Genomic DNA, 15,416 nt, shown 5'->3' on the forward strand with positions numbered 1-15,416 from the left:
AACCTATTATAGGCTACGGTAATGCGTGATTTCACAGGGTTAATTGGAGACTGACAGAGATATCATAGCGAATCGAGACCCTTTTTACCCAGGCCGAGGGGATAAAGGAGGGAGGGATAGTAGTATCATAGCAATTATCACCACCGTAGCAAAAAAAAAGTACAGTACCGGTAATGTACTGTACGTCGGGCGAACGACACCAAGAGTCACAAATTCGAGATAAAAGACCGACAACAGGAAAATACCGTACCTTAGTTATAGTACCCCATCGCATGATACGCCAAGTTATGGTGCGAAATGATATAAAAATGCCTAGACTATACATATGTGTGGTATAAAAAATAAAATAAAATAAAAGACAACTCCATAACTTCGGCTTTCCAATACTATACCCTTGTTCCGCCCTCGCTTTTCCCCTTTATGCAAAAACAGCTACGAGTACTTCCCACAAGAGAAAAAAAAAAAAAGACAACCCCAAATCACCCCGCCATCTCTCAGCTTTCATTACCGGTACTGCTTCTGTTTCATACTTCCACCCGCCTACACCCCACCTCCCCACATCTTAGAGCTTCCCCCCTAACGAGCCATTAATAGTGATAGCGGCAAAAAACTTCCAATGTGATCGATTATACATGAGAAAAGAAATACAAGAACGGGTAGCAAAAGAAGAAGAAAAAAGCAACCTTTTTCCCCAAGACGTGATCGAGAGCTTGTCAACCATCATCTACATCGGCATATTTGCGAGCTCAGTGTCGATTTGTCGGTCGAGGAATGTTCGTCTCTCTCCCTGGCATTCGGTCTGTAGTCTCTGTTCCACCAATGCTCTCACTGAATTGTAAAAATGTCAGTCTTCGAAACAAGTTATATGTCGAGACAGACTCAAAACGTACCTTGCTTCTTTGTCACAGTCTCCAAGTCCACCTCTCTAAGGACCGCTCTAATTGCCTCGACAATCAACTCGTCATCTACCCCTCCCCCGGCTCTCATAAAATCTATTTGGCTTACCGGCCTACTAGCCGGGAAGTCGAGAGGGCTACGGCTAGGAGCCCTAGTCGGTGGGGTATTCATAGCCATCAAGTTGTCAGTGCTCGGTAATCCAGTGCTCATGGCGCCACGGTTGCCATGTCCATCCTGCCAGTAATCCCGGTTGCTCATACCGCCCATAGACATGAGGCGTTGGTGCTGATTATGATCACCCGGATGGCCGGTGAAGGCGGTATAAGCTGAGTAAGTAGACTGCCTGTTGTTCTGGAAGGCTGGCGATTGAGGAGGCATGTAGGGGTGGACACCGCCCATCTGAGGAAGACCAGTAAGAATGGTGGAGGCGGGCTTGACAGAGGAGTATGTCGATTGAATGTCATCAAGCTCAACGCCGTCCTCATATCCACTAGAAAACTTCTCGGGTGCACCGCCACGACGCCCAGGAAGAGAGTTTTGAGCTGCATAATCATCCCAGGTCTGAAGAGGAATGCTCCTGGGGTCGAAGCCTTCGTCTTCGGTCGCCACAATCTTCTTATCTCCGCTTTCGCCAATGACGATACGGGTGTTACCCCACGAGAAATCATCCTGAGCCCAGAAAGAGTAGACAGGGAGAATAAAGGAGTAAATCGGGAATGCCAGGATGTAAATGACCATCCAACCGACGTGCTGCCATTGTCGCTTAATGATGAAGATAATCGCCTGGAGACCATATACGACTGCAATCATGACCAACGAGAGAATTGGCATGGGGCCAGTCTTGCTTGCAATGACATAGATAAGGTAACCGAAGTAGACACATGTGGCCGGAAGGATAATAGTTCCCATCAAGTCCAGGAACACAACGAATCTCATAGAGAAGAAACAGAATCCGCACATTTCCTTAAGAAAGAACAATTCGAACAGATTATGAATGGTCGAGTTGATCCAGCGACGTCTCTGGGAGAGCAAAACGCTCCAGGTTTCAGGAGCAGCGGTGTGTGCGAAAGCGTCGGGGATAAACTTGTAGCTCATGTAGGGGAAGTGCTTGGTCATAAGGGTGGTTAGGTACCGATCTTCTCCAAGAGATAGCAAATTCTTCTTGTGCAGAGTGTCGACATTGCCATCCGAGTACTCATCAATGACCTTGCTGGAAATGATAAGCGGACGACCCTTGTCAGGAGTGCGCAAACGATACATGCAAAAGCTAAAGAGATCAGCCTAGCTCTCCTCCCAACAGGGGTTAAACCATACTTACCAACCAGGCAAACAAGTGACGGAAGCGAACAAACTCTCAAAAGCTTTGGCGAGATGATGAGAGATATAGTATTCGTAAACTTGAATCATGGTCCACCAACTGCGTTCCTCGTTTTCCAAACTAGTCTCCCCACAAATGCCCGCGATCTTGGCATCATTTGCGCATGCAGCCACGAGCCTGTTTAGGGAATCCTCCCTGACACTAGTATCGGCGTCAACCATGAGAAGGTATTCGTAGAGCTCAGGATCTACACCAATGATATTGTTGATCTGGTGGAACATTTCAAGTTGAAGAGGGGACATAGGAGTACGGTGGTGGACACGGTTAAGGAAATCCAGAAGCAGGACTTGAGAATCACGTTTACCACGATTACCAGGCTTCGACTTCCCGTGCTCAGATGGCTTTCCGACCTTGACGACAACCACATAAGGGACGACACACCCCTCGTATTCATAGAGACCAGAGTAGACCTTTCCGTAGTTGAGTTGAGCACTTCCTTCGCCAACGCTCTTGAATGGAAGAGCAGGAGGATCAATCTTGGGGTCAACACCAAGGATGTCAAGGATAATGCTGGGTGTAGGCCTGTCATTGCCTCCTCCGACAATCATACCATCGCAAACAACACAAAGCAGCTTTCTCTTGTTGTCATAGTTCAGTGCGGTCAACGAGTCGAGGGCCTTACGGAGTTGGTCTTCACCCTCTGTATAGGCAGGAATCTGGCAGATAACGAACTTATCTTGCATAGCGGGACGGCGCTTAGATCCAAGCTGAAGAGCAGCCAAGAACTTGGCAAGGATAACGGCGGAAATGATACCAGCAAATGCAGGAAGAATGTAGCTATTTACCTGACATTTGGCAGTTTTCCTGAAATCGGTTTTACCAACGTAAAAGAGATTATTGAGGCATCTGAGGGTCTGGGTCTGAGCAGTGGCATTCAATTGTTCGCGGAACTGCTTGGTGACATCAGAGCCGGGGTTGTTCTTGAAGATGTCTTCGAGGGTCGATCCAAGATAGTTGTAATTGGGAACATTGGCAGCGCCAGAGTTAGGGTTTTGATCAGCAGTGTAGAGGTAATCCGTGAGGTCGTAGATCTTTCCGTCAATAATCCCCCAAGGCTTGTTAAATGCCACACCATCCCTCTTGATTTTCTTACGATCCCAGACAAGGTCGCCTTTGCGGTACTCTTTAATCCTTGGGAGGAAGGTTTGGGAGTACCAATCGGCAGAATGGAGCTTGGAGGTGGGATCCTGGGCATTCCTCGGACCCGAAGCATGAACACCAACAACTAAGCGTTGAGCAGAGGTATCGTTATATTGCATGTTGATCAAATTGGACTGCACCAAGTCCGGGCATCCAAGGTTAATTGGAGGTGGGAAGTACGGGGAGAGATCCAAGCCGGCGAAATCAATCATATTGTCTCTAGTAGTTTTGATATTGGAATCACTGTGTTGAAGAGTCCAGAAAGAGGTGATATCGTAAACGTAGCCGTGAATACTGACCCAGAAATCGCCCTCACCTTGATGATACCCGACCTCCTTTCGATTCCAGGCTCTATCGTAGTCCGGACAAAGAAGTTTGGCGAAAAAGGCAATCCAGAAGACGATTGCAGCGTTGAGGATAAAGATAAAGAAGAAAAGAACAAATTTTTCTCTCCAGGCCATCCGGACGTCCGGTCTCTTCATCCTACCAACTAATCGGAGGACAAAGCCAGGAATCCACCAAGTCATCGCCCACACTACGGCGACCCATATTTTTCGGGTTTTCGACGTGGGGACGCTTTCAACGTTCTTAGGGGTGGCCATTTCGGGGTCAAGTTTCCCAGCATAGTGTTCTTGCTCGTATTTGGACAAAAGCGCTCCCTGCTCAGAACCGTCCCGATTGTGGGCGAGGGGAGAGCTTCCGGGAAGCCCTCTGCCCCCCATGCTGCCTTGGTTTTGCAAAAGCTGGGAAGTCGAGCCAGGCGGACTCATTCCCATTCCTCCCATTGGCCCAAAGTAACCACTTCCGTTGGTATTCTGAGTATAGCCGGTATCCACAGGTCCAGCGCCCATTCCCATCATATTCGGCGGGACCCCCGGCTGCTTCAAGTCAAGCATGTTCTCTGCCTCCCACCAACTGCCCTCTCTCATCCATACCCTCTCCCGTCCAACCACTACCTCCCCGTTGCTCCATCCTCTCTCAATGACCCAGCTCTCAACCCCGTCCCTACCGCTAGTACAACCAAGGGGAGAGTATCGAACAGCAAATTCGTCGAAATCAAAATCGGCTGTGAAGTCAAGATGTTTAGTTCGACGGTTGGCCCATTCCGGTAGTCTCCAACTTCTCAGCTGCCTACTAACTGCAGAAGCGGACCAAGGAACTGGCTGAAGACCGGATGGGATATCATCTGACGGGAAAAGTGATAAATGCCACCAAACTCTGCTAGCAGCGAGCAGTTGGGTGGCTTCAAATTTCACAGTCTCCGGGGATCGACCAAATTCGGTAGGGAATAGCAATTCTTTCAAAAATCCACCTTCCTCGGCATCTCGACCAGTCTTCTCAACGACACTCTCCCGCCGGTCTCTCTCATACTCTCTCTCCCGGCCATTACCCACTAATCCCTCCTTCTCGGCCTCGGCCCACGAGCTCCTCATTTCTCGCTGGACAGTCCCACTAGCACTCGGTATTTCGACGCCGTCCAGCTTCATTTCTACGTTGAGACCGCTCTCGTCATCAAAGACACCTTTGAGGCACAGAGCCTTGGCCATTTTTTCGTTCGGTAGCTCGAGGACGGTTATTTGTACGGTATCACCTTCCTGACTATCTTCAGAGCTCGACTCGGCATCCTTCCTAGCTGCAAAGTCTGCCGCTATGGCGTCATTTGCCTTTGCTACGATCCATTCGACAATGGCCTCGTATACGGCCGCAATGAATACTTCTCTCTCACCATCACCAACCTTTTTGGCCAGTATCTCTGGCTCAACACCAAGGAGGCCCGAAACATCTTCGCATACCTCCTCAATAATCTCATCATCGACCAATAAGCCAATCGCATTACCAAGCTTTAAGATTCCAGCAAGAGCTGAAAGTAGCCCCCGAAGAAGGCTTCCCTTGATCCCGACCGCCCTAAGATTGGCTCTCCAATCCTCTGCCGCTGCAGAATCATCTGCAGTTGGAAGGTAACTAGGAAGAGAATATGTGCCGCTCCTGGCCAACAAAGAGTACTTATCAGCGGGCTGCAGACCTAGGCCTTGCCTCTCGGCCGGGGCCGATGCTGCCGAGAGCAGGTAATAGAAAACATCGAACGCCCGATACCCCGCCTGAGCTGGGATTCGAAGGAGACCATTTTGGGTATCGAGGCCAGCAGCCGAGATAGAGATATGGGCACCGGTAATGGTTCCAGAGAGAGAGATTTGTAGAGTGATAGCAAGTCCGTTGTGATAAGGAACGGGGAATGGAGAGGAAGGTGTAAGGCATGAGGTGAACGCAGATATTAATGCAAGAGATGTATTCAGGATGTCGGGAGGTGAGGGGAGAGTTCCAAGAATTGGTAGAATCAACGAGGGGGAGTTTGAATGGAGAGACCTGAGAAAAGCGAAGTTAGTAAATTGTCTCCCAATACCGAAGCCAAGGTAGGATGGCAAAACAGTTGAAATCAAACGATGAGAAAATAGTAGCATACCCCAGGAGAATTGTCTGGTCCTCTGCCCGTCGTCTGGCGTGTTCCCAAGCTCTCGTCCCAAGTGTTTCGTCAATTACACTAGTGCCGTAGCCCCCTACTCCACCACTATTGCTCGAATTGACAACTAAAGTGGTACTCGCATCAAGAGCATGAGGAATGCTGGATTGGTAGGCATTGTGAAGGGTAGAAAGTAATGAAGAAGTGGTGACGGTTCCAGAAGTTTGTGCAGCATTACCACCGTACGGTGATGCTGAGGTCGTAGAATATATCGAATGCCGGTTAGAGAACGACATGATGAACAAACAGTACTGTGAAGGCTCCGTCAATTAAGCGTGCATGGAGAAGGATGGGGGTTGAAGGAAGCAATAGGATGGATCAGTAACAAGATAGATGGGTAGGTAACTCACTGAGAGTACGAGTAGTTCCCTCTGTGCGCAGGCTGTTGCCTCTTGCCAGATCAAATTCACAGAAGCACTCACTCGTTGACCACCGCGGTTTGGTGTGTGTGGGTTTGGTGTGTATAGTAAATAAAAAAAGAAAAGAAAAACAAAACAAAAGAAAAGGCCAATGGCAGAGCCCTAACTAAAGTCAAGCGAGTGTGCGGGTGGTGCAGAGGTCCAGTTTGAGCGTTTGGTAGAAGAGCTCAAAAATTGAAGATTATTATGCCCCAGCTGGGGGGTTGGTTATCGCGATTGCTATGGCCCACCGGCGGATAGAGTGAGTTGCCCGAGGTCTTTTTCCCCCTTTCCCCCTTTCCTAAAGATGGAAATAGACACACGGTCAAGGAGGCGAGAAAGGGAATCCCGAAACAAACCTTGCCAGAGTAACGAACTGTGGATTAACGAATGTGAATAGACGTCAACAAACAGAAAGAGAGAAAGAAAAGGCTCTTTCCTGTTTGAACGGGCAGAAGGGTTCGGAGGGGTGAGCACGAAGGGTGAATGTGGAATCGCTTTCCCTATCTCCACGTTCTCTTCACTTCCGCTCCTTTGAGCCCGTTCCTCTTGCTGGGTCTGTCCTGTTTTGTCCGGGTGCAGAATTCCTCCTGGTTCTCACGCTAATACTGGTACTCTTTGGCTTAAAACAGGCAAATTCACCCTTGGATGACTTTCTTTTGTGACAGGGCAACCCCATGTTCCCAATGCCCAACTTGGGAGGACCGGTTATCACCCTGGGCAACCAACCCGACGAGGACGAGTGATCGAAAAGTCAACATCGACCATTACATTTTTTCCGCCTTTTCAGCTCCGATCAGTGCTCTACCGTACCCAGTAAGAATTCTATTTTCTGCTGCACTACTCGTGATCCTTTTCCTCAACCGGAACTTACGGTATCATAGGAAACACGTCGTGACCAAAACACTCCATTCCAGCGAGGCTGCGCAAGGATTTTGTCGTAGTGCATGCCACACAAGAGATGATCAAAACAAACAGTGGAGAAAAGGGAAAAAGAAATATTCACAAGTGGCTGCCAAGGTTTCATGTTCCTGTCTTGCTCTACACGTTCGGTACTCGAGTCCTTGAGCACTGGACTGGCTTGTTCTAAACATAGCATTACAAGCTTCCGGATGACGAATAAGATTGAACCGGGCCAACGATCTTTACCCAATAAGGTGGCTTCCCCTGTCTCGTTCGGGCGAGTTGCACACCTTTCGAAGGTAATGCGTGGCGTGGGGTGGAAACTAAAGGGCCAAGATTTGATGCATGTCCCGCTTGAAAGAAACGACACACCCGCAAAAAAAAAAAGTAATGCTTTGGGAACGGGTGAGACATGGAAATCATGCGTAGTTCATACTGTAAAGCGATACCGCAACCGGTAAGCTTATGGCCCCTATTTTTGGGTGACTGTGCTCGAAGTATTAGTACCGATACCAGTGCTCGAGTTCACCACTCGAGCAGTGCTGAACACTCTCTGCCACAAGATGTGGCCAGTCGCGGTACCGGAATTATAGATTCTACTCCTACGAGGTGGAGGGGGGATTTTGCACTTGCGGTAATGACGGAAGACAACGCTGTGGCGTACTCGAGTGAGCTCACGAGAGCAAGAGTGGGGATGGAGGGAAGGAAGAGATTTCTGAGCCATCAATTCCGGCAAGCACCGGGTAGCTAAAACGATCAACCTGTGTTAATGAGGAGGGAGGGAGGGGTATTCACTGTACGAGCGCAGTACCCGAGCAGAAGTACTCGTACTGGTACTGGTAAGATGGATGGAGGGATGCTTGATGTGTACGGTACTCGAATAGTACCGGTACCGGTACAAGTACCATTTTATGGAGAAAGCGAAGGAAGATGAAAGGCAAGGGGCGGAGGGGAGGAGTCGATCTTTAGAGATACCGGTACTCGAGTACAGTATCTCTTATTCGTCATCTAGGAGGGATGAGTGGCAAGCTCTGATAGGATTTACAGACAGAAACAGGGGAGGGTTGCTAGTGGGGTCTGAGGAGGAGTGTTGTCCTTGAACTCGAGTATGGATGTGGGAGACCGGTCGGCCAGGGATTCTGGAGGCCTGGTAGTTTTACCCTCGTAGGAAACAAGAATGAATTCGGGATTTGAATTGCTCAAACAAGCAGCTTTGGCACCTCCGTCCAATCCCTGGCTGTCCGATCACCTACGTTCATGCGCGGGCAACTGTACTCGTGCTGTACAGTACGAGTATCATACTCGAGTACGGCACTTGCACTTTTATAAGTCTGATGCGACCCATCAACACACCTGCTCTCGCGGTGTTTCGCCTGCCGGGGAGCAAAATGGGGCCGGGAAAAGGGTTCTCAGAAGAATCGAAGCTGAGCGAAATATAACACTGTACCGCATTGGGGGGGATCTTTGACTCGGGAATGGCTAGAAACGGTTACCCATACAGGTAGAAAACGATGTACAAGTAGTAATATTATTATTATCATCATATTCATATAAATAAATAAAAATACAATTCAATAGAAAAACAACAACGGAAAAAAAATTGGAGGAAGAGGAGGAAAACAGCTGCTTCTACTGTATCCAATCAGTCGCATGCACAACAGCATAGGTTAAGGCCGCCGTGGTGCCATGGGGTTTGCTGGGAAAAAAAAACCCCCCTATCAGTCCCCGAAAACCACAAAGGACGGTAGACCAGCCAATCTCCTTCCTCCCCACCTCACTCGAATAAGCTCTCCCTTCCTTCTACGAGTAACCTTCTACCCTCGTGGCTTGGGCTTCTTGCTTTCCCTTCGCTGAATTACGTGCGGGTTCCCTCCCCCTTGTACCTACACCTTCATTTCTGTTTCCCCCCTCGGCCTTTCATACGCTCGCTTGCATTCTGCATTCTCGCCCTCTATTTTTTTGTTGTTCCCCACGCCGCCTGGTATTGTTTTCCTCGTCTTCACTCACAATCGCGACAACGAAAACGATCCATTTTATCGTTCAACCCCCTAGTCCTCGCCATCCATTCCCCGTACTTCACAAACTCCATTGAGCAGCCGTACATTCGTTTTCTATTCACTGGTATCTAGCATTTCTTTGTACACTTGCTCTAATAATTTTTTAATCAACTTGTTGCTCGGGGTTTTCCACCCCCCTCGACATTATAAACATCATGGCACAACAACAGACGCCGCAGTCCCAGCCATCGCTACCATCACTGCCAGCACATTTGCAGTCTGATACTCACATTACTGCTCACTTGGCATCTCGCTTTCATCTATCATTGCCCACGGCCAATATCAGTTCACAAGCTCTGGTTTCTTTGAACACCTACACTTCCCCTAATGTTGCGAGTAACGAGTTGGAGGCAATTGCAGGGCGAATGTGGCGGCGGTTGGGTGGACGAGGTGAAAATCAGGCAGTCATCTTCTTGTGGGTCCTCGCTTTCCTTCTTGTGTAGTTTGTAGCGAAGTTCCTAGTTGTTGGGGGAAAGGGGGGGGATTTTACAGTCCATATCTCCATTGCTAACAAACACCCAGAGGTGAATCTGGCTCCGGAAAAACCACACTTCGATCACACTTGCTTTCCCATGTCTTGTCCTTCACCTCAACTCCGCTCTCACAGAAAATATCCTTGTTTACTTTTCTCTTCGACTCTCTTACAACAACTAAATCCCTCACTACTCCCACCGCATCTAAGGCCGGTTTGTTCCTGGAGCTTCAGTATGACAACATCTCCCAAACGCTCATTGGTGGAAAACTTTTGGACCATCGTTTGGAGCGTTCCCGTGTCGCCGGTGTGCCTACCGGAGAAAGAAATTTCCACATCCTCTATTACCTGCTTGCCGGAACTTCCGATGCCGAAAAAGCCCATTTGGGGCTCAACAACTCTGCCACCGCGTCAAGCAATAGGCATAGCGGTGATGCATCAGGCCGTGGAGGCCAGAAGAGATGGCGTTATCTAGGGCACCCGACACAACTGAAGGTTGGTATCAATGACGCTGAAGGCTTCCAGCATTTTAAGACAGCACTCAGGAAGTTGGAATTTCCTCGACAAGAGATTGCCGAGATTTGCCAGCTTCTCGCCACTATTCTCCACATTGGTCAACTAGAATTTGCCAATGGCCATACAACACAAGCAAACGGGGAAGAATCTGGTGCCATGGAGGGGGGCGATCAAATTGTAAATGTTAAGAATAAGGATGTACTCGGAGTCATTTCCGCATTCTTGGGTGTTAGTACTGAGGCCTTGGAAAATTGTTTGAGTTACAAGACGAAGACATTGAATCGGGAAAGGGTAACGGTTATGCTTGACGCTAGAGGGGCTAGAGCTCATGCGGACGAGCTGGCAAGAACTTTATATTCGCTACTTGTCACATGGATAATCGAATCTGCCAACGAACGCATCTGTGCTGTTGAGGACGCAGTTGCCAACACAATCTCCATTATCGATTTTCCGGGCTTTACACAAGTTTCGGCCACCGGCAGTACCCTAGACCAACTGCTTAACAATGCTGCCACCGAAAGTTTGTACAACTTTTGTCTTCAAACATTTTTCGATCGACGGGCGGAGCAGCTTGAGAGTGAAGAGGTCGGCGTCTCAGCTACCAGCTACTTCGACAATTCCGATGCTGTTCGCGGTATTCTGAAACACGGGAATGGACTGCTTAGTATTCTTGACGATCAAACGAAACGCGGGAAAACCGATGCGCAGTTTTTGGAAAGTTTGAGGAAGCGATTCGACTCGAAGAATAACTCTGCCATTACTGTCGGATCTAGTGCATCCGTTGTCCCGGGGGCCGCTAGAAGTTTCACCATCAAACATTTCGCCGGGGAGGTAGAATATCCAGCGAATGGTCTCCTGGAGGAAAATGGCGAAATTATTTCCGGCGATCTCATGAATTTATTTCGCGGGACAACTAGCACGTTTATTACGGAATTGTTCAGTAGCAAGGCTGTCACTACTGTCCACCACCCGCGAGAAAAGACCGCCATTATGCAAGGTCAAATTGCGTCGAAGCCTTTGCGTATGCCAAGCGTGATGCGCAAGAGGGGCGAGCGGCCAGTGCGTGGAGCTGCCGGTGATACCAAGGGCTTAGCACTCGACTCTTCTGCTGAGATCAATACCGTTAGCTCCCCTGACCAAGGCGCGGCAGCCCAATTTGTTAGTGCCCTAGACACAGTAACACGGTCCCTTACTGGAACGAATACCAATCCCTACTTTGTTTTCTGTCTCAAACCTAATGACCGAAGGATTGCCAACCAATTCGATTCGAAGTGCGTCCGTACCCAAGTTCGGACATTTGGCATCGCAGAAATTTCGCAGAGAGTTCGGAATGCCGACTTTTCTGTCTTCTTGCCCTTCGGAGAGTTCTTAGGTCTTACGGAAGCTGAGAGCATTGTTGTTGGTAGTGAAAAGGAGAAGACCGAGTTTGTTGTTGAGGAGAAGAATTGGCCTATGAATGAGGCAAGAGTCGGAGCTACTGGTATCTTCCTCAGTGAGAGGTGTTGGTTTGAGATTGCCAATATTGGGGAAAGGGGCAGCTCTGCTAGGAGGTCAATGGCTGGTGCTGGCTTTTTGGATTCGGATGATCATAGCAACCCGCTCACACCTGTTGGTGAGTCTGGGGGAGGTCTGTTCGGGGGGTCTGATTCACGGGTCAGGCTAATCCCGAGTCATGGCGCTCCCGGCCCAGGGGGCTTGGGAACACATATCTACGGTACTGGTGATGGGAAAGGCGGTTTTTTCTCTAAGGCGGATGACCTGCGATCTGAAGCGGCCGCATCTGCCTTTCATTCGGGCGATATGTTCAGGAATTTCGATACCCGGCAGCAGATGGCAGAAAAGGGTCAGGCTGCTAGGGAGCAGGAGATAGAAGAGTTACCGGTTACAGCGGGCCGTAAGCGGTGGATGTTTGGTGTATGGGCTATTACATGGTTTATTCCCGATTTCCTTATTCGTTGGATTGGGGGAATGAAGCGAAAAGACATCCAGGTTGCCTGGCGGGAGAAGCTTGCTATCAACTTTATGATTTGGTTCCTGTGTGGTCTTTCGATTTTCTTCCTTGGTGAGTCTTATGCTAGCACGCACGCGGTTGAGCAATTGACTGATTTAGGTTTACAGTTTGGTTCCCGATGTTGATTTGCCCCAAACAAAATGTCTTCACTCTTGAGGAACTGTCCGATTACGACGGAGGCAAAGACCACATGCAAAAAACCGCATATGTTGCCATCCGTGGCGTGGTCTTTGATCTCACCGAATATGCGCCTTCACATTACCCATCGCTAGTCCCGAGAAAGAACATTATGGCCTACGGAGGCAGAGATGCAACCTCCTTATTCCCGGTACAAGTGTCAGCTCTTTGTGATGGTGTTGAAGGGTCTGTTAGTCCATATGTAGCTCTCGACTTCCAAGGCACCAATGCGACTGCAGACCGAGCGCTCGACAAGAATGCCCGTTACCATGATTTTAGGGCATATACTAATGACTCCCGGCCTGATTGGTTCTTTGAGCAGATGATGCTTCTTAAGGCAAATTACAGAAAGGGTGACATGGGATACTCGCAGAAGTATGTCAAGACTTTAGCGACTAAAAAGTCTCAGAACATAGCCATCATCGGCGACCGTGTTTACGATCTTAGTGATTATGCCGCTGGTGGAAGACGGATCGATCTTCCTCACAACACCGACGGCATTGATCAGACCCAAATCAATACCGATTTTATGGACACCATGGTTCTAGATTTGTTTACCCAGCGCTCGGGGCAAGATATCACCAAATATTGGAACGCTTTGCCTCTGACCGCAGACCGGAAGCATCGCATGAAGGTCTGTCTTGACAACCTGTTCTATGTCGGAAAGGTCGATACCCGTAACTCGGCACAATGTCTTTTCGCGCAGTATCTGCTTCTTGCTGTCTCCGCTATGATGTGTTCGGTCATCGCTTTCAAATTTTTGGCTGCGCTTCAATTCGGTCGCAAGAACATGCCCGAGAATCTCGATAAATTCATCATATGTCAAGTCCCCGCCTATACCGAAGATGAGGAGTCCCTCCGTCGCGCTATCGACTCGATTGCTAGAATGAAGTATGATGATAAACGCAAGCTCTTAGTCGTCGTTTGTGATGGTATGATTATTGGTCAAGGAAACGACAGGCCCACTCCGAGGATTGTATTGGACATCTTGGGTGTCTCCGATAGTGTCGACCCCGAACCTCTTTCCTTTGAGTCTTTGGGCGAAGGCCAGAAGCAACACAATATGGGCAAAGTCTACTCTGGATTGTATGAAGTCCAGGGACATATCGTACCGTTCATGGTTGTTGTCAAGGTTGGAAAGCCTTCGGAGGTTTCTCGGCCAGGTAACAGAGGAAAGCGCGATTCCCAGATGGTCATGATGAGATTCTTGAACCGTATCCATTACAACCTTCCCATGAGCCCTCTAGAGCTAGAAATGCATCACCAAATCCGAAACATTATCGGAGTGAACCCCACCTTTTATGAGTTCATGCTCCAGATCGACGCCGGTATGTTGCTAACCTGACACCTACATCCGCCTCTTGATTTCGATTGACTAACGAGCCGGCTAGATACCGTTGTTGCTACTGATTCTGCTACCCGTATGGTTGCTGCATTCTTGGCGGATACGAGAATCATCGCGCTTTGTGGCGAGACCGCACTTACCAACGCCAAACATTCGTTCATTACCATGATTCAAGTTTACGAATACTACATTTCACACAATTTAGCTAAAGCATTCGAGAGCTTGTTTGGCAGTGTCACTTGTCTGCCCGGTTGTTTCACCATGTACCGCGTTCGGGCTGCAGAGAGCGGCAAGCCACTCTTCGTCAGTAAAGAAATCATTGAAGCTTACTCCGAAATTCGCGTGGACACCCTTCATATGAAAAATCTTTTGCATCTTGGAGAAGATCGTTATCTGACAACCTTACTCCTCAAGCATCATCAGAAGTATAAGACCAAATACATCTTCAATGCCCATGCCTGGACTATCGCTCCTGATTCGTGGAGTGTGTTTATGTCACAACGTCGTCGATGGATTAATTCAACTCTTCACAACTTGATGGAACTGATGCCTATGCAGCAGCTGTGTGGTTTTTGCTGCTTCTCCATGAGGTTTATTGTCTTCTTGGATTTACTTTCAACGATCGTCCAACCAGTCACTGTCGGTTACATTGCTTATCTCATCTATCAAGTGGCCACAAGCTCCTCCGTTATTCCCATGATGGCCTTTGTCCTTCTTGGAGCCATTTACGGTCTACAGGCTATTATTTTTATTTTGAGGAGAAAGTGGGAGATGATCGGATGGATGGTTATCTATATCCTCGCCATTCCTGTCTTCAGTTTCGCCCTCCCTCTATACTCCTTCTGGCACATGGATGATTTCTCGTGGGGTAACACTCGTATCGTCACTGGCGAAAAAGGGCAGAAGATTGTCATTTCCGACGAGGGCAAATTTGATCCTGCGAGTATTCCTCGCAAGAAGTGGGAGGAGTACCAAGCAGAGCTCTGGGAAGCACAGACCCTCCGCGGCCATGATGATACCCGTTCGGAGGTTTCTGGGTACTCTTATGGGACCAAGTCTTATGCACCAGCACAGTCGGAATGGGGTGGATATGCAGCGCACAGCAGACCAATGTCCCAGCTTGACGTGCCGTTGCCCCGCAACCAAAGCCGCTTGAGCATAGCACCCTCAGAAATAGCTTCTCAACGCGGGTCTGCTTTCTTCGGCGGAGGAGGCATGAACGGAGCTGAGCTAGAGATGTGTACGATTGAGCTGCCCAATGACGACGCAGTATTAGCAGAGATACGAGAGATTTTGAGGACGGCTGACTTGATGACGGTGACGAAAAAGAGCATCAAGGCGGAATTAGAAAGGAAGTTTGGGATGGGATTAGATGCCAAGCGAGCCTATATCAATTCTGGTATGTTTTTCTCCCCTATCATTCTACTCTTACATGTTTCCCCTATACTAACAACACCTTTACAGCTACGGAGGCAATTCTCGGAGGCAATTTGTAATTTCTTTTAAGTACTGCAGTACGGGCTTTATGATTGCTTGTGAACGTTGCTTTTAATAAGGGCTATTTATCCACTGATACCTTTTCTTTTCCTTAAGATGGCAAACAA

The 15,416-nt window shown here is 48.7% G+C and overlaps 3 protein-coding genes; 1 reads left to right on the forward strand and 2 right to left on the reverse strand.

Moving 5' to 3' along the window:
• Positions 1–285: 285 nt before the first annotated feature.
• Positions 286–6,169, reverse strand: GSTUM_00008119001 (uncharacterized protein; the record flags this gene model as incomplete). XM_002839850.2 has 4 exons in its annotated part: positions 286–828; positions 891–2,164; positions 2,216–5,779; positions 5,877–6,169. 4 exons carry the CDS (start codon positions 6,167–6,169, stop codon positions 725–727), a joined length of 5,235 nt encoding a protein of 1,744 aa, XP_002839896.1. The 3' UTR covers positions 286–724.
• Positions 6,170–9,446: 3,277 nt separating this feature from the next.
• GSTUM_00008120001 (uncharacterized protein) lies at positions 9,447–14,968 on the forward strand (the record flags this gene model as incomplete). The annotated part of the gene is made up of 7 exons (XM_002839851.1): positions 9,447–9,706; positions 9,814–11,887; positions 11,938–11,999; positions 12,088–12,341; positions 12,398–13,795; positions 13,859–14,721; positions 14,789–14,968. 7 exons carry the CDS (start codon positions 9,447–9,449, stop codon positions 14,966–14,968), a joined length of 5,091 nt encoding a protein of 1,696 aa, XP_002839897.1.
• An 11-nt stretch (positions 14,969–14,979) lies between these two features.
• GSTUM_00008121001 (uncharacterized protein) lies at positions 14,980–15,146 on the reverse strand (the record flags this gene model as incomplete). Its single annotated transcript, XM_002839852.1, has 2 exons — positions 14,980–14,992; positions 15,034–15,146. The coding sequence occupies 2 exons, from the start codon at positions 15,144–15,146 to the stop codon at positions 14,980–14,982; spliced, it is 126 nt and encodes a 41-aa protein (XP_002839898.1).
• Positions 15,147–15,416: the final 270 nt, after the last annotated feature.

This window comes from Tuber melanosporum, assembly GCF_000151645.1.
Source record: "Tuber melanosporum whole genome shotgun sequence assembly, scaffold_42, strain Mel28".
NCBI classification, from domain to species: Eukaryota; Fungi; Ascomycota; class Pezizomycetes; order Pezizales; family Tuberaceae; genus Tuber; species Tuber melanosporum.